The 22,385-nt window shown below is 39.6% G+C and overlaps 1 protein-coding gene and 1 non-coding gene across 33 annotated transcripts in view; both read right to left on the bottom strand.

The window, feature by feature from the left end:
- Positions 1-22,385, bottom strand: part of SLMAP (sarcolemma associated protein) — a 200,752-nt gene that overhangs the window by 132,829 nt on the left and 45,538 nt on the right. For 31 of the 32 annotated variants that reach the window (XM_047828331.1, XM_047828309.1, XM_047828458.1 and 28 more), the window contains exons 1-2: positions 19,742-19,853; positions 18,224-19,533 (exon numbers count right to left, since the gene is read on the bottom strand). In XM_047828331.1, the coding sequence (XP_047684287.1) occupies positions 18,224-18,421 (198 nt within the window). In that variant the 5' untranslated portion in view covers positions 18,422-19,533; positions 19,742-19,853. Of the gene's footprint in view, positions 1-18,223; positions 19,534-19,741; positions 19,854-22,385 lie in introns of those variants that run through there. The other variant, XM_047828317.1, reaches the window with a different exon arrangement.
- Positions 4,629-4,731, bottom strand: LOC125161358 (U6 spliceosomal RNA). Its single transcript, XR_007150573.1, has one exon. It is a non-coding gene; the product is annotated as a U6 spliceosomal RNA (small nuclear RNA).

Genomic DNA, 22,385 nt, shown 5'->3' with positions numbered 1-22,385 from the left:
AAAATTATCCAACTTTTTAAATGAGCATAAATGGAACTGAAGGTTTAAGTTTACAATTTCCTAGTTATGCTGAACATCTTGCGATAGTTTATTGGTCATTCTTATTTCTTCTGTGAAATTCTTATTTGTGTTAACCATTTTTTTTCTCTTGGGTTGTGTCTTTTTTGTTAATTTGAACAAATCCTTTCTATATTCTAGACACTTATCCTTTATACGTGATGTGTTTTACAAATATCTTCCCCTAGTTTTTTTTCCTTCTTCACTTTTTTCATTCTTAATGAAAAAGATAATTTTAATGTATTTGCATTATCAATCTTTTATTTCAATTACGCTTCTTTGTGAATTTTTTATAATATATCCTTCCCTACCCCAAGGTCATAAAGATATTTCACACTCTCTTCCAAGAGGCTTAAAAAAAAAAAAAAGGGCAGAGGCACTTGGGTGGCTCAGTCTGTTAAGCGTCCGATTCTTGATTTCGGCTCAGGTCATACCCTCACAGTTTGTGGGATTGAGCCCTGTGTCTGCGCTATTGGCACAGAGCCTGCCTGGGATTCTCTCTCTCAACCCTCTCTGTTCCTCCCCCCATTCTCTCTTTCTCTCTCATTAAATAAACAACATTAAAAATAAATTAAAAAGACAAATTTCTAAAGTTAGTAGTACTTCTAGAATTTCTTTGGAGATGGGACAACTAGGTAGCATTGGCTGAGCATCTGACTTCAGCTCAGGTCATGATCTCACAGCTGGTGGATTCAAACAGCATGTCAGGCTCTGTGCTGACAGTTCAGAGCCTGGAGCCTGTTTCAGATTCTGTGTCTCCCTCTCTCTCTGCCCCTCCCCTGCTAGTGCTCTGTCTCTCTCTCAAAAATAAGCAAACAACAAAAAAAAACTTTTTTTCAGAATTTTTTGGAGAAACATAGTATGTTGGTAATAAGTGTTTTAACCACCTACTAAATACTAGGCATTGCACCTATATTGTAGGGCTACAAGGCAGTAAAGCCTATTACACTTACCTTTAAGAAGAACATAAATTATTTTTATTATTATTATTCAAGAACTAAGGCAGCATAACATAATCAAGTGTTAAGTTTTATGATAAACATGATCAAAGTTCAAAATATTATGAAAAGGAATTAATCAGTGAGAATTGTGGCAATCAGTAAAATCCCATGAAGAAGAGCATTAAACCTTCACTTAATTCTGACTTAGAATAACAACAAACACTAGAATTTATCTAAAACATACTGATATTTAAAATTAGCCAACAGAGGGGCGCCTGGGTGGCTCAGTCAGTTAAGCGACCGACTTCAGCTCGGGTCACGATGTCTGTGAGTTCGAGCCCCGCGTCGGGCTCTGGGCTGATGGCTCAGAGCCTGGAGCCTGCTTCCGATTCTGTGTCTCCCTCTCTCTCTGCCCCTCCCCCGTTCATGCTCTCTCTCTGTCTCAAAAATAAATAAACTTAAAAAAAATAAAATAAGGGGCGCCTGGGTGGCACAGTCGGTTAAGCGTCCGACTTCAGCCAGGTCACGATCTCGCGGTCCGTGAGTTCGAGCCCCGCGTCGGGCTCTCGGCTGATGGCTCAGAGCCTGGAGCCTGTTTCCGATTCTGTGTCTCCCTCTCTCTCTGCCCCTCCCCCATTCATGCTCTGTCTCTCTCTGTCCCAAAAATAAAAAAAAAAATAATAAACGTTGAAAAAAAATAAAATAAAATAAAATAAAATAAAATAAAATAAAATAAAATAGCCAACAGAGGGGCAAGTGGGTGGCTCAGTTGGTTAAGCGTCCGTCTTCAGCCCAGGTCATGATGTCACAGTTCCTGGGTTCAAGCCCCGTGTCGGGCTCTGTGCTGACAACTCAAGAGCCTGGAGACTGCTTCATATTCTGTGTCTCCTTCTCTCTCTGCCCCTCCCCTGCTCATGCTCTGCTTCTCTTTCTCTGCCTCTCTCTCTCTCTCTCTCTCAAAAATAAACATAAAAACAATTTAAAAATAATACTATTTAAATAATAAAAATTTTAAAATAATACTATTTAAAAATAGTCAACAGAGGGGCACCAGGGTGGCTCAGTCAGTTAAGCGTCTGATTCTTGATTTCAGCTCAGGCTGTGATCTCCTGGTTCATGGCATCAAGTCCCACATAGAGAGCTCTGCACTGAAAATGTGGGGCCTGCTTGGGATTCTCTCTCTCCCTCTCTCTTTCTCAAAATAAATAAATAAACATTTTAAAATAATAAAAAATAAAATGGCAGCTTTTTCTGCCCACAGGTCCTGTCCCCATGTTTTAATAAAATCACCTTTTGTGCACCTAAATAAATAAATAAATAAAATTTAAAAATAAAAAATAAAACAGCCAACAGATAAGGGCGCCTAGATGGCTCAGTGGGCTAAGTGTCCAACTTCAACTAGGGTCATGATGTCATGGTTCTGTAAGTTCAAGCCCCGCATCAGGCTCTCTGCTGTGAGCGCTAAACCCACTTCAGATCCTCTGTGTCCCTCTCTCTCTGCCCCTTCCCCACTCATACTGTCTCTCTCAAAAAACAAACATTAAAAAAAAATAGCCAACAGATAAAAACCATAAAGTCTGAATTCATGCAAACTTGCATGTGATAGCAAAATAAAATGGAAAATATAAGTAAAAATGTAAAACATAAATAAACATTATATTGCTTAAGGGCTTTATATAAATCAGATTTACCCAGCTCAACTCTGCACACGACCAGGAAATTCAAAATTCAAAAGCAAAAGACAGCTAGCAGGTTAAGTGAGTTGGATAACAGAATTAACTCCTACTATCAGAATATTACATAGTCATAAAACTGGAGCTATGACATTGATTCCAGAAAAGAGAGTACCCTTTCTAGCAAGTCTTTTTAAAAGTGACTGAACTTAAAAACCTGAAGAGTTTTTTTCCAACCTCAACATTCAGATACGAACACTCTATTTTGTTTTGGGGGAATAATATTTTGAAAGCAGGACTTAAATATCAGAATTCAATACTTTATAAGTGAAGCATAGCAGGTAATAGGTTATCAGTAGGCCTATAACAAAACAGTCATTTCAGAAAATAATTCTTAAAATTTATAATTTACTAGCACACCTAAACCTCTAAACTGGTAAAATGACAAAGCAATAATAACAAAAAGTAGTAAAAGTAGGAAGGAATAATGACTAATTTTTACAACACAACCACATAATATTTGAAAGTGCTTTTTAATCACTTTCTCACACATTAACAGTTTACCTATTGTTATATCAGCTTTCAAAACAGTTGCAGCTAAAACAAAGGATAAAATTTTGATTCAATTCTCAAATCAAGTCACTGGTGAGGGAAGTGGGAGGGAAGAATTATTAAAAGCGAGTACAATGCCAATAAACTTAACTGATGCTTATCTGAAAACTGCCTCCACAACTGGCAATTATGAACCAAAAACTCAGCTTAGAGCATCAATTTAAAATGGTAAGACTAGCACTACCACATAAGGTTTATGTTTCAAAATGTTTTTCTACTGAAATTCTAATATATGTTCCATCACTTAACACCTGCCTCTGACTTGGACATTCACATGCATTATTTTCTTCATCATTATATTTGTAACTTCATTCATTTTTCATTTAAATATTAAATCTGTATTTCTGGGAATATCAGAAATGGTATTTAAGTGAATTTATTCCAGGGGCGCCTGGCTCAGTCGGTTAAGAGTCCGACTCTTGCTCTCAGCTCAGGTCATGATCCGACCATTGGTGAGATCCAGCCCAGGTTGGTGAGATCGAGCCCCACGGATCTCTGCACTGACAACGTGGAGCCTGCTTGGGATTCTCTCTCTGCCCTTCCTCTCCCCCTCCCTCACAATAAGTAAACTTAAAAAATAAATACATAAATGGATTTATTCCAGAATTTAAAATGACTGACAAAAGAAATATACCTTAAAATGATGAATACAAGCACAATCTTTTCATGTGCCAAGAGAGAAGCAATCTTGAAAATAAGAACTCATACCCTGGAACCTTTAAATCTTGTCTACTCACTATACCTATGAATCCAATCTTCACTTTCCAATCACCCTATTATGAAGTCAGCATATTAAAGCAGATGAGGGTTTTATAACCCACTGTAAAACATATCAGTTTAGTTATTAGAGTTACCTGGGAAGATTAAGGGGCAGTTTGGCTTTTTCCAAAGTTGCATGCAAAGCCAAGATTCTTACTTCCAAGGTTTGTGCCTTGGTTCCCTCAATGTTTCTGTCCTACTGCTCCAGCAACCTTTGTACCTCTACAGTCTTCCTGAAATGAAACCTGATTTAGGTTTACCTCTACCATTTAATAGAAACTATCTGGTCAATCCAGTAGTAGAGCTCCTTAACACACAACTGTCTCCTGACTACCTTTCTGGGCTGATGCCTTTTTATGTAGACCTTTTTGCACCCAGCACATCTGTTATCTTCTACCCTAAATCTTCAGGGTCTAGTTCAAGTCCCCCTTTCTAGACAAACAAGCCTTTACTACCTTAATCATATAGCTCTCTTAATTTCACTTAAAACTTCATTCTTTCCTAATTTGTTCATGGGAGTTAGTTTTGGCTTCCTAATTAAACTATAAGCTCCTCAAAGACTGAAGTAACATCTTTGTTTTTATGTTTTACTATGAACTGCTTCATGAATTTGCGTGTCATCCCTGTGCAGGGACCATGCTAATCTTCTATCATTCTAATTTTAGCATATGAGCTGCCAAAGTGAGCATTTTTTAATTAAAAAAAATTATTTTTATGTTTATTTAAGCAATCTTTACATCCAACATGGGACTTGAACTCATGACCTTGAGATCAAGAGCTACATGTTCCACCAACTGAACCAGCCACGCACCCCTGAAGTAATATCTTAATACCTTCATCATGTCCCATTTGCCTAATGCAGAATATGCACTCTTTCACATGTTCCCTGATTGACTGACTAGATTCTCATCATATTACTCATTCAGCTCCTTTCATTTCAAATCTTCAAGTAAGGCAAACCAAGTATGCTACTGATTTTTATTGCTATTACCAGGGAAACTCTACAAACTAGGTAGTATTGGATAATGAATATTAATTATAAGACTATTTGAACTATTTTTACACACAACAATTCTGACACCAAATGCACGGTGTCTTCCAACACCACTCTCCAACTCTCTAATACAAGCCGGATGTCCTACAATTCCATTCTACACTATCTACCTGGAATTAATGTTGGATCTCACAAGTTAAGGGCTCAGTCCCACAAGATTGCATCCATTTGAGATGCCAGTCAAAAGTCCCAAGTTGTTAGTGATGCTTCCAACCAATCAGCTATAAATTCAGAGGATTCCTAATTCACTCCTCAGTTTTGACAATTCATTAAAACGACTTGCAGAACTCAGGAAAGTGCTTTACTTACTATTACCGGTTTATCATAGAAGATACAACTCAGGAACAGCCAAATGGAAGAGATGGGCAAGGTATGGGGGAAGGGGCTTCTATGCCCCCTCTGTCCTGATGAGCCACCCTCCCAGTACCTTGTAGTGTTTACCAAACCTAAAGGAGCTACATTGCCTCCCCTCTTGCCAGCAGTGCTCAACTACTCCAAAGACTTGATAGCTCTATTTTCTCCTTCCCAACTGCATTTCCCAGAAAACACCATTCTCTGTTAGGCTTTTCTGCCTCAAACACATACTATTCCCTTGGGCTGGAAAGCCCTGCCCTTTTTTTTTTTAAGATCTTATTTTTAAGTAATCTCTACACCCAATGTAGGGTTTGAATTTACAACCCCGAGATCAAGAGTCCCACGCTCTACCGAGCCAGCCAGGTGCCCTCAGAATGCCCTGCTCTTTCTTTTATCCAGCTAGCAAAACCCTACTCACTCTTCAAACAGCAACGTAAAACAACTTTCTCTATGAAGTCCTCTTCCTTCCTTCCACATTTTCTGCCCCTAGTCTTGGGGGAAGGAACACATCACTCCCTTAGCTACTCAGAAACAATGATTAAGAAATATTTCTATTGTTAGACTTATTTGTATTATATTTTTTCAGTGCTACTTACTGGGCACTATACCACAATGCAAGCATTAAACAGTCAGATACTTGTTAAAGAATAGGAATGCATAATGGTCACAATCTCAGTTCAACTATAAGTGAATAATTTATTCTAGTCAAGACAACATCATTCATTCTAAGAATCTTTTATCCACCCTCTATATGTCTGCATACCCAAAAGATTCACTGATGACACTCCTATGTTTACTGCAGCGTTATTTACAATGGCCAAGATATGGAAGCAACCCAAGTGTCCACTTGACAGATGAATAAAGAAGATGTAGTGTGTGTATACACACACACACACACACACACACACACACGCACACAGTGGAATATTACTCAGCCATAAAAAAAAGATTTTGCCATCTGTGACAACATGGATAGACATAGAGGGTATTTTGCTAAGTGAAATAAGCCAGATAGAGAAAGACAAATAGTACATGATTCCACCTACATGTGGAACCAAAAAAAAAAAAAAAAAAACCAAAATAAATGAATAAACAAACAAACAAAAAGCAGAAACAGACCCATATATACAGAGAGCAAACTGATGGTTGCCAGAGGGGAGGAATGTGGAGGGATGGGCAAAATGGATAAAGAGGAGTGGGAGATACAAGCTTCTAGTTATGGAATGAATAGTCACGCAGATAAAAGGTACAGCATAAGGAACATGGTATTGTAACAGCACTGTATGGTGACAGATGGTAATAGGAACACTTGTGTTCAGCATAGCACAATATATAGAGTAGTATAATCACTATGTTGTACACCTGAAACTAATGTAACACTGTATGTCAACTATACTTCAATTAAAAAAAAGATTCACTGGTAAACAAATTACCTTACGCTTCCCAGATTCAGACTGGAGCTTTTAAACTGTATCTTTCCACCATTTCCCAACTCCCACATTAAGACCTTGATACTACAACTCGTCAGTAATATCAGAACTGTGCATATTAATAAACACTTCAATATTGGAAACCCTCTCCATCTACTAAAGTTTTTAGAACAAACGTCTACCAATAAGGTACACTAAGGAAGTAGTGACAAATATTAAGCTACATGGCACTTCAAAAGCAGCTCTGCTAATCCCACCCACATTTGAACAGTTGTTCTGCACTCTTCTACTTCCTACACCCTAATCTGTTTTCACTAAGCTATTACTCCATCTAACATTCTTTTTTTTTTTTAGAAGAGCTTTTTTGAGATATAATTCATACGCCACACAATTCACTGATTTAAAGTGTACATTTCGGAGTGGTGCAACCATCGCCGCAATCAATTTCATAACATTTTCGTCATCTCAAAAAGAAACCCATACCATTTAGCAGTCACTCTCTGTATTAGTCAGGGTTCTTAAGAGAAACAGGACCAATAAATAGGATGTGTGTATATAAACAGAGAGATTTATTTCAAAGAATTGGTCCATGTGACTGTGTGGACTGTCAGGTCCGAAATCTGCAGGGCAGGCCAGCAGGCTAGAGACACAGGGAAGAGTTGCTATTGCAGTCTTGAGTATGATGGTTCTATGAAGGCAGAATTCCTTCAGAAGAACCTCAGTTTTTTCTCTTAAGGGCTTCAACTAACTGAATGAGGCCAACCCACATTCTGAAGGATAATCTGCTTTACTCAATATCTACTGATTTAAATGCTAAGCACATTTTAAAAGTACCTTCACAGCAACATCTAGACTGGTATTTGACTAAAAACTGGAAACTGTGGCCTAGCCAAGGTGACATATAAAATTAACCATCACACTCCCTGTTACTCCCAAACCCTGGCAACCACTAATCTACTTTCTCTCTATGGAATTGCCTATCCTACACATTTCATACAAATAGAATACAACATGTGGCCTTTTGTGTCCAGCTTCTTTCACTTAACATAGTGTTTCCAAGGTTCATCGATGCTATACTATGTAGAAGTACATAATTCCACTTTATTGTTGAGTAACATCCCATTATATGGTATACCACATTTTATTTATCCATTCATCAGGTGATGGTAAATTTGGGTTCTTCCCACTTTTTTTTATTATTATGAATAATGCTACTATGAACATTCATACAAGTTTTTGTATGGACATATGCTTTCATTACTCTTGGGTATATACATAGGAGTAGAATTGCTAGGTTAGATGGCAACTCTAGAACATTCCGTTTTACCATGCAAACTGTTTGAAAAAATTCAAAACTACAAATTTTGTTTACTCTACAAGTGTAACTACCATTCCTATACTGGTAACATACAGCATGATCTTGTTTTCCAGCCCTTAATTTTTGAAACAGAAGGAACTTTATAACTAGCATCTAATACTATAGTTAATATTTCAAGAAACAATAAAAAAACAAAATAGTCATTTTCTCTGTAATAGATTTACTTATGGGGGGGTCATACATACATATATACACACACATTCTATTTAAATTTTTTTATGTTTATTTTATTCATTTCTGAGACAGAGACAGAGCATGAGTGGGGGAGGGGCAGAAAGAGAGAGGGAGACACAGAATCAGAAGCAGGCTCCAGGCTCTGAGCTGTCAGCACAGAGCCCAACACAGGGCTCGAACTCACAAACTGTGAGATCATGACCTGAGCCGAAGTCAGTCACTCAACCGACTGAGCCACCCAGGCGTGCCCCCACACACATTCTATTTAAAACACAACCTCCTGGGGCGCCTGGGTGGCTCAGTCAGTTGGGCATCTAACCTCGACTCAGGTCATGATCTCGCAGTTCACAGGTTCAAGCCCCGCGTCAGGCTCTGGGCTGACAGCTCGGAGCATGGAGCCGGCTTCAGATTCTGTATCTCCCTGTCCCTTTGCCCCTCCCCTGCTCACGCTCTCTCTCTTTCTCAAAAATAAACATTGAAAAAAATTGTTTTAATAAATAAAACACAACCTCCAAACATACTAAACTTAGAAATTATCTGATGTAAAAAAAAAAAAAAAGTATCATTTTTTTGTTTATTATAGTATCCGAACAGTGATACTCCAGTATCCTTACACATGAAGAGTTGTTTTTATTCAATCTGTAAAATATTAAGTGATTAATAAATACTGTTTGAGGAACTAATCTTCAATTAAAACTCTAAACTGATGGGGGCACTTGGGTGACTCAGTCAGTTAAGTGTCCAACTTCAGCTCAGGTCATGACCTCAAGGTCCGTGGGTTCAAGCCCCGCATCAGGCTCTGTGCTGACAACTCGGAGCCTGGAGCCTGCTTCAGATTTGGTGTCTCCCTCTCTCTCTGCCCCTCCCCCCCAAAAAAATAAACATTAAAAAAAAAAAATACTATGGGGCGCCTGGGTGGCGCAGTCGGTTAAGCGTCCGACTTCAGCCAGGTCACGATCTCGCGGTCCGTGAGTTCGAGCCCCGCGTCGGGCTCTGGGCTGATGGCTCAGAGCCTGGAGCCTGCTTCCGATTCTGTGTCTCCCTCTCTCTCTGCCCCTCCCCCGTTCATGCTCTGTCTCTCTCTGTCCCAAAAATAAATAAACGTTGAAAAAAAAAAAATTAAAAAAAAAAAAAAAAAAAAAAATACTAAACTGATTTACTATCAAAATATCTAAGAGTTAACAGACAATAAGGTTTTTATTTAATGCATTTTTTTTCTTCTGATCTGTTTTTCACTAACAGGCTGGTGATGAGATTAATGATGAAGAGTGCTGAGGTAGCAAGCAACAGAGTGGTCGAAAATGCGCATTCTACAATCAGATGACTGGGGTCTGAATCCTGACTCTACCACCATCTTTGTTACCCTGAACAAATTCCTTCACCTCTCTGAACCTCAATTTTCTCATCTGTAAACAGGATGATAATACTACCTACTTCAGAAGTTTGTTGTGAGGATTAAATGAGATAATACATATAACTCTTAGCACACCACCTGGTAAATACTCAATAAATGATAGCTATCACTTTTACAGAAGTCTGGACACTGGTCAGAACTCAGAGCATATTAACATATTTCAGATAAGCCTACCACAATTCACTTAATATCATCAGCTAAAAAGTACATTTTTAAAAAACATTTCTTTTGAGAGAGTGCACGTGCGCATGGGTAGAAGAAAGACGGGTGGTGGGGAGTCCCAAGCAGGCTCCATGAGCCCGACATGGGGCTAGATCCCATAAACCATGAGATCATGACCTGAGCCAAAATCAAGAGTCAGAAGCTTAACTGACTGAGCCACCTATAGGTGCCCCAAAAGTATATTTTAAATTATCACCCAATCACTTATGAAAAAAAGTAACAGAAAACTATGTTTCTTTACCTACATACCCAAGTAGGTAAATACACAGAAAAAAGTTTTGAAAATTATATACCAAACTAATAATAACAGTTACTTCTGTAGTAGGGAAGGAGGATGGGAGGTACTATGTTCAGGAGGACATATATATTCTCTATATAGATTCTCTCTATTGCTTGAATTTTTGAGAATGTATTCCTGATATTTGCAGAAGTAAAAAATAAGAAGTAACAGCTTAAAAGTCCATATTGGAAATTCATTCTGCTTGGCTCAGCCAGAAAAAACCAGTAGTTATAAATGTAGACAAACCTATAAGCCTGAAAGTACTGACAAAACCTTAATACAAGTAAATAAGAAAACAAAGTTTCTTACAGCTTTAAATTAAAATCTAACCCAGATTAAATAATTGGCAAAGAATACAGTACTAATCACCAAAAACTTCCATGTTTTCAAATGCCTATACAAACTTTTCAACTTTTCTTCTTTATACCTATCAGCCACACTCCTTAAGGATAAAAGATTTACATGGGAGGCAAGTTTTTCCAAGGCTGTTTCAGTTATTTGCATAAACACCCAAATCCAAATCAGTTGCCTGAATGCAAACCTAAGAGAAAATATATTTACTGCTGGAAGTAATAGAGGTATGTTTAAAAAATACTAGCTGACTCAGAGAAATAATTAACTCAGGTTCACACAGTCTTTGAAAGTCTTGTCATATGATACGATTTCAGTTATCCTCCCAGAAAATTACAACTTAGCCTATTTTTCAAGAGAGCAAAAGGCAAATTTTCATTATAATAACTGTTCAGTCCATCAGATAGTTTAGAATAAATGTCTAGCAGTTGGCTTTCATTTCGGGGGGGGGGGGGGGGCTGAGGGGAGTAGAGCAGAATGTAGATTCTGGTCCCAACTCCCATAGTTACTAATAGATGACCTTGTACCAGTAACCTCTAAACATCCAACTCCTTTAGGATAAAATGCACCCAGCCTGTAGCTGCTCTACCTACCTCCTAGATATGTGTAAGAGGGTTACACATATCAAGTGAAATAAGAAAGTACTCTGACTATAAAATCCTTAAAACAAAAGTAGTATTTTGCATGAGAATGGATATGTATGTAATACGTCAAAATTAATATCACCAAACACAAGATTATCTGTGGTCCCAAAACGCTTAGCAAAACATCTTGCACACTGCAAATTCTCAATAAGGAATGATTTATACAAAGACTACCTATTGGTAATTGAGTCCATGATCTCAAATTAAGAACTAACTCAAATGACCTTCTGCCCTTTGACCCCCCTCAGGGTTTGTGGAAGTACAGACTGCTCCATTGTTCAGACATCACTCATTCAAACATTTGTGTAGTGCCTATCCCCTTGTTCTCAAGAGCTCACATCTGGCAGGGCAACAGCACATTTGCATTATAGTTATTTTGTTGTCTGTGTCCCATAATGAAATTATATACAAAGTTCTATGGAAGTATAAAGGAAGCAGCAATTAATTCTTTAGTCAGTGGGAGTTAGGGAAGGTTTCACATTGGAACTGGGCCTCGAGGGATGAAGGGGAAAGGTCATTCTGGAAGACAAAACAGCAAAAAAGGCACTTGTTCTAGGAACAGTGAGCACTGTCACAGAGCTACTGCACAGAGTTTGGGGCAAAGGGAAAAAAAGTAAGAGAAGATGGAGCTGGAAAAAGGAGAAATGAGAGAGATTTTGAATGGGTTTGTACATCAAGTTAAAAATTAACAGGGCAACAATTAAGATTTTTGAGGAGACTTGGAAACTGTTCATTCATTTGTAGTGGCAGAGAGAGAAGCACCAGCAGGAGAATCCTTAGAACATTTCCGCAGCTAACAAATGCCATCATTTTTCTTGATTTAAGTAACTGACATACATTAAGAACCAATCTCAGTCTTTTCACTTAAAAGTCTAAATGACAGACACTCTCCTCCCTATTTACCAAAGAGAATAGATACTAAGCTCTAACATAAATACCACTTGAAAAAAACAAATAGGAGCCTGAGAAGGCAAAGAGTAGATTCAACCTAAGAAGTAAAGTCAAATACCTAAGCAGGAAAAAAAAAAAAAAAAAAAAAAAGGTTTCAAGTATATACACCACCCATATTTTTAACAGCTTGAATAGATAAAATGTTTCATTAATTTTCCACTATTGTGAAAAGTGTGAAATGAATCTGTGTTTTGGATATACAACTTGGCCTTCTAAACATGTTTACATCAACGTGTCTTAAACATAACATTGGTCAATTATAACGCTTTCTCACAAAAACCAGCACCTCTTAATGACATTTTTACTTCTATCAACAAAAAAATCTGGTAAAGCAATACACAAACAAATAAAATTAATGATCTGATATTTTCCAAAAGCTGAGGCCAGGATCTCTGCTGTCATATTTAGATGCGGGGAAGAAGAAATTATCTTGGCTATCAAATTCTGGAGATTCTTCTCTTTCAATGGCTTCCTTGCAATGTCCTTGGAATGTGACATATCATACCTGCTTTTATGCCTTTACTTCAGTAATTCTTCTCACCCAAAACTCCTCCTGGTATTTACATCCGTTATTTACATCTGCCTTACTTTAAGTCCTAAGATCTATCTCAAATTGTATCTCATCCATGAATCATCCCTAAAATCTCCAGAACTTACAGAACCTCTCTTTTTGCTCAAGTCCTAATAGGCAAGATAATATATTTGTCTTTTCTCACTTTCTGGCATTTAATCATTTTTTTTCCTACTGTGAGCCTGGTCTATGCCCTTACAAAATGACATCATATCTAAACTGTTACAAAGCCTTGGAATAGCAGAGAAGTTAAGAGCTTAGGTTCTAGACTCTCTAGAGTTAAGAGTCCAAATGCCTACATTCGAATCCTGGCTCTACCATTTAATAGCTATGTGAATTTAGGCAAATTAATCTAATCTAATCTTTCTGTGCCTTAATTTCCTCAAAGGTTAATATGGGAAAAATAAGCACCTATCTTAAATAGTTATTTAAGGATTAACTGTTAACATGTAAAGCAGTTAGAACAGGACATGGTACATAGTTAGTGCACAACAAGTGTTAATTAAGCAGTTACCCATTTGCCCTTGCTCCAGGCCTCCCTACATATTGTTGTTGTATCACTTTTAAATGGTGGTTATGTCAGCGCACAGAACTTTCCCTGGTCTCCCATAGTGCATGGATCCATGCCCTTGGTAATTAAGGTACTCCACAACTATCTACTCAGCTTCAGTTACTCAGCATCTACTTTATACAAAATAAGAGACAGATATAAGGCAGACACACCCTCTGTTTCATGGTCTGACAACTAAGTATAAAAAAGAGATACAAACATAAAACATCACACAGAATGGATGTTCACCCATAGCTACTCTCCAAAAACACTCTCGAATCCAACAAAATCGATTTCATCAGTGATGGGAAGATGTCAAACTCAAAATTATCTGCTTTTGTCTGTTTTATTTTACTCTCATCTCCTCAAAACACACAAAAACCACCCAAAAAAGGATACCTTTTCTTAGTGTGTAACTATCCACCCCTATTTTAAAGTCGAATTAAAACACCATCACTCTTGCCATTTAAACTTATTTAATACTATCTTGTCTCAATCAACTATTCTCAAAGTGTATAGTCACCCTCTCTATCTAAAACATAGGTTCCTAGAAAGAAGGAGTGACAATCTCTTCCCAGTTTTTGTCGTTTTCTTCCCTCTCATCACTGTGCCCTCCACTAAAACAGATCATGATAGAACAGGTGCTCAAAAATATGCATAGAATTTAAGTAAAAAAGTGAAACTGGAAGTAGAATACTCCTACTACTACCACTTGTTACTAATTACTAAGTAAACTAGAGTAAGAGTGGAAATAGACTACCGTATCAACCACTGGACTATCACTTGTCCATAAAGCCTCAAAGCAAGTGGGACCACCAAAATCAGGAGGTAGTCCACTCACTATCCCTTCTATGTAACCACCACATGGAGAGATTTGCTTCTTCAGTGGTACCTTGGAACAACGGAAGGATTAAAAACATTCCATTATCTGCCATCTTATTTCAAGAGCCTGACCTCCAAAAAGAAGTGAAGGATGTACACAGGGCCAGCATCCAAGCAGGGCAAAAACCAACTGCTACACCCCTAAGTAGATGATTTGGGAAAACTTATTAAATTCCACTTTGTCACAAAGCTGTTGCCCTCCAACAAGCAGGTTTTAAGTACCATAACACATTCCACACACTTAGCATTAAAAAAGTATCACCTAGGGGCATCTGGGTGGCTCAGTCGATTAAGTGACCTATACTCGATTTCGGCTCAGGTCACGATCTCACAGTTCATGGGATTGAGCCCAACATCAGGCTCACACACTCTCTCTCAAAATACATAAATAAATAAACATTTTTTTAAAAAAGCATCACCTAGATTTCCATATGCCTATGTTTTTCAAATTTTCTTTTTTTAAAAAAAATTTTTTTTAATGTTTATTTTATTTTTGAGACAGGGAGAGACAGCATGAACAGGGGAGGGTCAGAGAGAGAGGGAGACACAGAATCTGAAACAGGCTCCAGGCTCTGAGCTGTCAGCACAGAGCCTGACGCGGGGCTCGAACGCGCAGACCACGAGATCATGACCTGAGCCAAAGTCGGATGCTTAACCGACTGAGCCACCCAGGCGCCCCTGTTTTCCAAATTTTCTACAACAAACATGTATTACTTGAATAATCAGAAAGCTTCGTGTTTATTGCTTCTTCCAGCTCTTTATTTATTTTTGAGAGAGAGAGAGAGAGAGAGAGAGAGAGAGAGCATGCAGGGAGGGGCAGAGAGAAAGGGAAAGAAACCGAATCCCAACTAGGCCCCACACTGTCAGCACCAAGTGTGATGCAGGGCTCAAACCTACAAACAGTGAGATCATGATCTGAGCCAAAATCAAGAGTCAGATGCTTAACCAACTGAGCCACCCAAATGCCCCATTACTTCCTCCAGCTTTTCATGGGTCTCCTTTAATGGCCAGTGCCAAATGCAAAAGTCACAAGGTAAAAGTCAACCGAAGGGCATATTACTCCAATTTTCCACCTCCCAGGGAAAGTGCCAATTTGAACAAAGTTCTCAACTTCATTTGTTTCAATTTTAAAAATTATTTCTACATATGCCATCACATGAAAGAAAAACAATTGTCATTACCTTCCTAAGACTCCACAGCAATACAGCAAATTGCAAAGAGCTGCCTAAATGGTTCCCTGTTTCCCCACCTTAAACACCCTCCTCCCTAAGTACTGATCTCTTAATAAGGACCCGAAAAGGTGCTCAGTAATTTACATGATTATCTCAATCCTCAAAACAATAGTAGGTACCATTATTATCCCCAGGAGACAAAACTAAAGTTTGAAGACGTTTGAAAAATAAAAACTTGGGGGTGCCTGGGTGACTCAGTTGGTTAAACGTCTGACTCTTGATTCTGGCTCAGGTCATGATCTCAGTTTGAGAGTTCGAGCCCCATGTCAGGCTCTGTGCTGACAGCATGGAGTCTGCTTAAAATTCTCTCTCTCTTCCCTTTCCCAGCTCATGTTCGTTCTCGTTCTCTCCCTTTCTCTCTCTCTCTCTCTCTCTTCCCCCCCAAAAAGTAAAATAAAATAAAATAAAATAAAATAAAATAAAATAAAATAAAATAAAATAAAATAAAATAAAATAAAAATACAAACTTGCCTAAGGTGATGCTTGCAGAAGGAGGGGATTCTGGTGTTGTACAAAGAAATTTGCTGGGAATATATATTAGGCTCAGTGACTTTTGTTAGGAGAAATCCTCAAACAGGAAATTTCACACATAGAAAACAATAAGTAATATTTGGTCGAACTATGGGTTTTCTTTGGACTTGTGTATCTCAGGATATCTGGCACATAATAGGTGCTCAATAAAAACATGTCCGTTCAAACCTAAAATTTAAATAATTCATAAAACAATTTGATCACATGGCAAAATCCGACAGGCTATTTGTTTTAACTAAATTAGTTTGTACAACAATCAATAATTATATCTATGCCTAAAGTAATGACTTCATGTCCTGAAGTGTTTCTAGCTAAAGCAGAAAAAAAGTGAAAATGGAAATAAGCTATACATCTTTTAAAGTTTTTTCTAATTACAAATTCCATTAAAAATTTTAACGTCATCTCAATTTATACAATACTCACTATTGATCTATCCTTAGCCATCTTAAAATAACCTATTGTGAGGGTTTTAGTATAGCCATGAAACACACTGTTCATATAACCACTATTTTCTAAATAAGTAATAGAAAAAATCTGAGTCTCCTTTGAATAGTGTATCAAAGAAGGTGCATTTGCAGATTATGTACTTTAAGGAAACCTGTTATCTGATTAAGTTGGACCTTAGCTTAGACAAAAAGGGAAAGCTGATTAAGTTAGGACACTAGCAGTTAACTGATGTTTGAATTTGATAGCTGGAAAGATGAGTTTTGTGAACACTCACTTTAAATGCTTATGGGTAATCCATGAAGTCTTTTAGGCATCCAAATTTTAGTTTCCAGGGAGAAAAAAAGGGTCTGTTCCATAGGTAAATGAACATCTGGTGTTATACAGAAAAATTAACATATTTTTCAGTTCTCATCCTACACACAGAGTAGGGCATAGGTATTATGCAAGCACAATCTTTTCCTCCTTTCTTTAAAAAATGATTTATATAATAATTCCTTAATTCAGTAGCAACAGAAATAATGTTTTCTCTCTTTTTTGTTTTGTTTTGTTTTGTTTTTTAGGCTCAGGCTTCTTTCATTTCAAAACCCTACTCTTCAAGACTTAAATTCTTCTTTTAAAAAAGACCTAATCATTTAACTCAGAGAGAGCAAAAAGTCAGGAGGTGAAACCCAAGGTATTCCTATTAGTCTTACATAACTTACTCTAAGTTGGAACTGAAACAATAGCTTAACTAAAACCTGAGGTATAAGGACAAAAATCAGTTCTTTAGTATATTCTCCACACACATAAAGAGTTTTAAAAATTAAAAGGGCCTTATTTTTTTTTCTTGCATTCTTAAAATATAAGCACCCACTACAGAATAAATTAGGGCACCAATATAAAATGCAAAAGAGTCATGCTTAAAATAAAGAGCATTAAATGCATCCTATCACATCGAGGTAATGCAATTGACAGAACTGGGAAATAATTTCAAATAAATTAATTTCTTAACACTGATTTTTAAAAATCACCTCTGTAAGCATGCATTAAGTATTTTTTATAAGTTCTTGCAGGGAACATCAAAAAGTGATTTTCAAAAGCAATATATGTATGTTCATCCATCTTGCAAACAAAACTGAAAATGTAAAGTTACAGTTATTAGTGCTTAAATGAAATTGGCTTTTAAAATTGCAAATTACTCGTTCATGGGTAAATACGTATCAAATCTTTCAAAAATGTAAATTTACACAAACAACTGTCCTTACTAGGAAGACCCTGATCTGCACTCAATTAAAAGCTATGTGTTAACTACATCTCACCACTGAGACACCTGAGCCTCAGTGTAATACCAGCCACAGATTCCCTGCATTGCTTTGGAAACTGCTGCTTGCTTACTAAAGCACTGAACCGCAAATTCGCCTTTCTAAAAAGACTGGAAGCAAGAAGCCAAGTTTCACTATCTAGTTTTCTGAAATGAATTAGGGTTTGGGATTTCACTGGGAATGACCACATTATCAAGATGCCATCGCCCTCCCGAGGCATTTAATTACAGTACCTTCTCTGTTTCCATTCAACCACCTCAACTAAACTTCCAATAGAATCAGACACACAAAAAGTTGCTTCCATGGCCTTGCTGAAAGTCTCCTCTGGGTGCAACGCTGGGATCCTGCATATATTACGCAGAAAGGGCAAAGGGAAACGAAAAGTAAAGATTGTTAGATAACGTGGTGACATTACCTTGCCCGTCTTGTGATCAAACCAGACGAGAGCGTGGTTCCTTGACAGCACTTTGCAATCAAAGGTAGCATTATTCTGAGCTGGTCGACAGCGGGCCACGGAGCGGCCGATTTTAATAGGTTCGTCCAGGTAGACATGGCGCTCCTGAAATGGGTGCGAGTTCGGGCGGCAAGTGAAGATGGCCAAGGCTGACGGCATCGAGGACAGACTGGGGTGTCTCTCCTACCAAGGGACAAAGAGGAGTTCCACCGGATCCGGACTGCCCTTCACAAGCTTATACCCCTATCCCCCCCAAAATTTTAAATTAAAACAAACTGCGCATTGTCTAAGCATAACCAGTGAACATCAACAACTCTTCACTTGAGTGGGAAGACAAGCCAGCGCAAGCCCCATCACCTCCTTTAAAACCCAGCAGCGCCCTGATCAGACAAAGTCCCCGACTGGCAGCTTTCAGTCCATCCTCTTCCCTGGGAAGAAAAGGCTCCAACATCGGTCAGCTCCGGCTAAGAAAACTCCTGGAAGACAGTTCAGGGACTGGAGGTATCCAAGCAGATGAGTCACACACCAATTCTTGTGTTTTGTTTGGGATCGCGGCCGCTTTTCCCCCTCGGTGGCGGAAATGTTGCAGCACTGCAGCATGAAGGAAGGGTCGGTTCCGTGCGGCCAGGAAGGTCCTTTTGGGCCGAAGGAAGGTGTAGCCGAGCACCTCTGGGCAGCCACCGCCCGTCTTCGAGGGCCTCGAGAGTGGAAGGGCAGGGGCGAGGGGGTCGGTGAGGGGGTCTAGACGGCCAGCGGGACAGTCTGCATTGCTCTTGCTGCACGGAGGCCACCCGGGAGGTGGCACGGGGTCCCTGGCACGAGCCGAGGCAGCGGTGGCTGGGGTCCTTGGCGCGAGGAACGGGGACAGGCAGAGGCGCGGGCAGCGGCCGAGTGGGGACTCCCGGGCACCTGGCGGGCGTCCCCGCGCCCAGGGCGGGGATCCGGCTCGGCAGGCCGGTGCGGACCGAGCGAGGCGCAACCCCGGGGAGGCTTGGGGGGTCTCGACCGGCAGGAAGTTGGTCCCTGGACGTCTGAGCTCCTGGCTGCTGCTCAGCACACGGGCAGCCTTCCTTCAGGGTCGCCCCCACGAGGGTCGCATCTCAGGGACGGTAGCCGCAGCTCCCAGCGGACGAGGAGGTGGGGGAGGGAGGCTGGCCCGGAGATTGGGGGAGAGGCCTGGAGGCCCCGGGCTGGGTCCGCCGCAGCCTCCACCGCTCGCGGCCGGTGGAACACGCTCAGGCTGTGCCCGACAAGGCAGGAAACTTTCCGACCTGGTGGGGAAAACATCAAAACAAACGGCCGTCAGGCGCCGGTGCCCGCCCGCCTCAGCCCGCACCCCCTTCAACCCGCCCCTTGCCAGTCCCCACGACTGGCCAAGACCTCGGCCGACCTCTCCGCGGACGAGCTGCTGGGATTTAGAGCCCGAACGCCACGACGGGTCCAGCCTCCCTCGCCGCCGCCACCACCGCCTCAGCTTACCTTGCCAGCGCCGGCCGCCATAGTGACTCTGACTGAAACCTACCCGGTGCACCGCCACGGGAACGCGCACCCTTCAAGGGCCCTCCTACCCCCTCTCCCGCGCCGTAGTCCAGGGCCGTCACGTGTTCGACGCCGTGGAAGCCATGATGGTCAAGGGCAGAGAAGAGGGCACGCTAATTTTTAAGGAGCCTCCAGGCGCCATGTTAGTTAAGGGCTGGAAGCTTCAAACCATGGGACAACCTTTACAACCATTTTGGTTAAGGGCAAGAGAAAATTTGACCTGTTGAAGGCTTTCCAAACAAAATGTGACAACTTCCTGCGTTACCATCTTGGTAAGAAGACACTAGCTTTTACTAAATTTTACTCATCATACTTCTCGTTGAAGATACCAACGAGCGAAGAGAACAGACACATCCGAAGGAGATGTTCATTTGCAGTCATCTTAGCTGTGGGCAACACAGTCCCCTACAGCCGCCTTAGGTGTGGCCAACCAGATTCCCACAAGTCTCAGGATTTGTGCATCTAAAATGAGATCCCTCCTCCGCCTGCAAAAGTCTTCTGAGAATCCTGCCCAGAGAAAAACTCTTAGTCTCCGCATTCCATTTCAAATGACCATTCTTCTCTTGGGACCTATCACGTCCCCCAGGGCTCCAATGCAGATTCTACCCCGGAAAGAGTGTGACTTCAGAAAGTTTAAAATCACCGTGCTTCCAGAGAAAGGTCAAACAATTTCCAATATGAAAAAAAAGAGGGTATAGTCCCCATTCATAATATTATGGTAGATGACGAGTCTGTAGAAGGAAAAAATACAAAACCTAAAAGAAAATTTCAAGAAAAGATGGTGGGAAGGAGTTTTATTCATTTAGAACCAATGGTGGCTTCATTCTTCAAATTCCTTTGACAACAGGCTCTACCACTGTGTGACCTTGAGTTTATCTAAAACTTTTCTAAACCCTTTCAAGCCTCTTTTTCTCATCTATTACTTGGAGATGATACATAACTCACCTGTTATTGGGAGAATTCATTTCAATACTTACATATAGGAGTTTGGCCCTGTCCTACCTGTCCCAAGTTCTGTGCTGGGCCCTGGAGACACAGTTGAACAAAACCTCAATCCCTGTCCTCTGAAAGCACACCTGGATACTGTGGGATAGGAAGGGCGGTGGGGAGGAGACAAACGCATAGATATTTCACTTTGAGGTAATGAGGGCTAAGATGGAAGCAAACAGTGAGTGCTAAAGGTGTCAGGGACTGCCTTCTGAGGGAGGTAACTGAACTGAATGAAGGAAGGTAGGAAAACCACAATAAATACAGTATTTATTGAATGGCTTCTTAAATGTCCAGTAAAAGAGAATAGCAAGAAAGGAACAAAGCTATTTGAAACAGTGGACCAATGTGCCTGGAGCATAATAGTGAAATAAATATTTGATGCATGAATGAAAATTACATACTGTTATTATTACAGGATAAAGAAGGAGTGGCACAAAATGAGTCTGGAGAAAAGAATATGCATTAGATTATAAAGATACTGGGTATTTGTGTACTTTTCTAGGACTCTTCACTAATTCAGCAAATATGTATTGAACTACTACAGCGTTCCAGGTACTTTATTCTGGGAAAAAATAAAGATATGTTGAAAAGTTTTAATATAAGAGGGTAAAAAGTTTTCATTTCTGGTAACTTTTAGGCGTATGTGGAATAAAGTAATACGGGTCCCTCCACAAATCTCTGATGCGTTCTGGGCATGAATTTATAAGTTATTTGTACATGATTTCATTAGTTCATTCTAGAAATACTTAATTGACTGCCTACTTGGAAATAGCTACTTTGAAAAGCCCTACAACAGTGAAAAAAAAACCCAACTCCCTCAAGCTGCTCATAATGCAGATGATGATATAGTAAGAAACTTGCTGTTATATCAAGAGTATATCAAGAGTAATGGGAGCATGGCAGAGTAGTTTATTTTATTTTATTTAAAAATTTTTAATTCCAGGGGCACCTGGGTGGCTCAGTCAGTTAAGTATCCAACTCTTGGTTTCAGTTCAGGTCATGATCTCACAGTTTGTGAGCTCGAGCCCATGACGTGATAGTGCAGAGCCTGCTTGGGATTCTCTCTCTCCCTTTCTCTCTGCCCCTCCCCTGCTTGTCTCTCTCTCTCTCAAAATAAATAAATAAACTTCAAAAATAAATTTAAAAATATAAATAAATTTAAAAAAATTTAATTCCAGTGTAGTTAACACACAGTGTTATATTAATATGTTTCAGGCATACAATATGATTCAATAATTCTACATATTACTCAGTGCTTATCATGATAAGTGTGCTCTTTAATCCCCTTCACCTATTTCACCCATCCACCCCACCCACCACCTCCCTTCTGGTAACCATCTGTTTGTTCTTTATAGTTAAATGTCTGGTTTTTAGCTTGTCTCCTTTCTTTGTTTATTTCTTAAATTCCAAAGATGAGTGAAATCATATGGTATTTGTCTTTCTCTGACTGACTTATTTTGCTCAGCATTATACTCTCTAGATCCATCCATGTTGTTGCAAATGTCAAGATTCTATTCTTTTTTTTATGGCTGAATAATATTCTGTTGTATATATGTACACCACCTCTTCTTTATCCATTCATCCATAAATTGAT

This window comes from Prionailurus viverrinus, chromosome A2 (genome assembly GCF_022837055.1).
Source record: "Prionailurus viverrinus isolate Anna chromosome A2, UM_Priviv_1.0, whole genome shotgun sequence".
Classification (NCBI taxonomy): Eukaryota; Metazoa; Chordata; class Mammalia; order Carnivora; family Felidae; genus Prionailurus; species Prionailurus viverrinus.
This window is presented reverse-complemented; position numbering and strand designations above follow the sequence as displayed.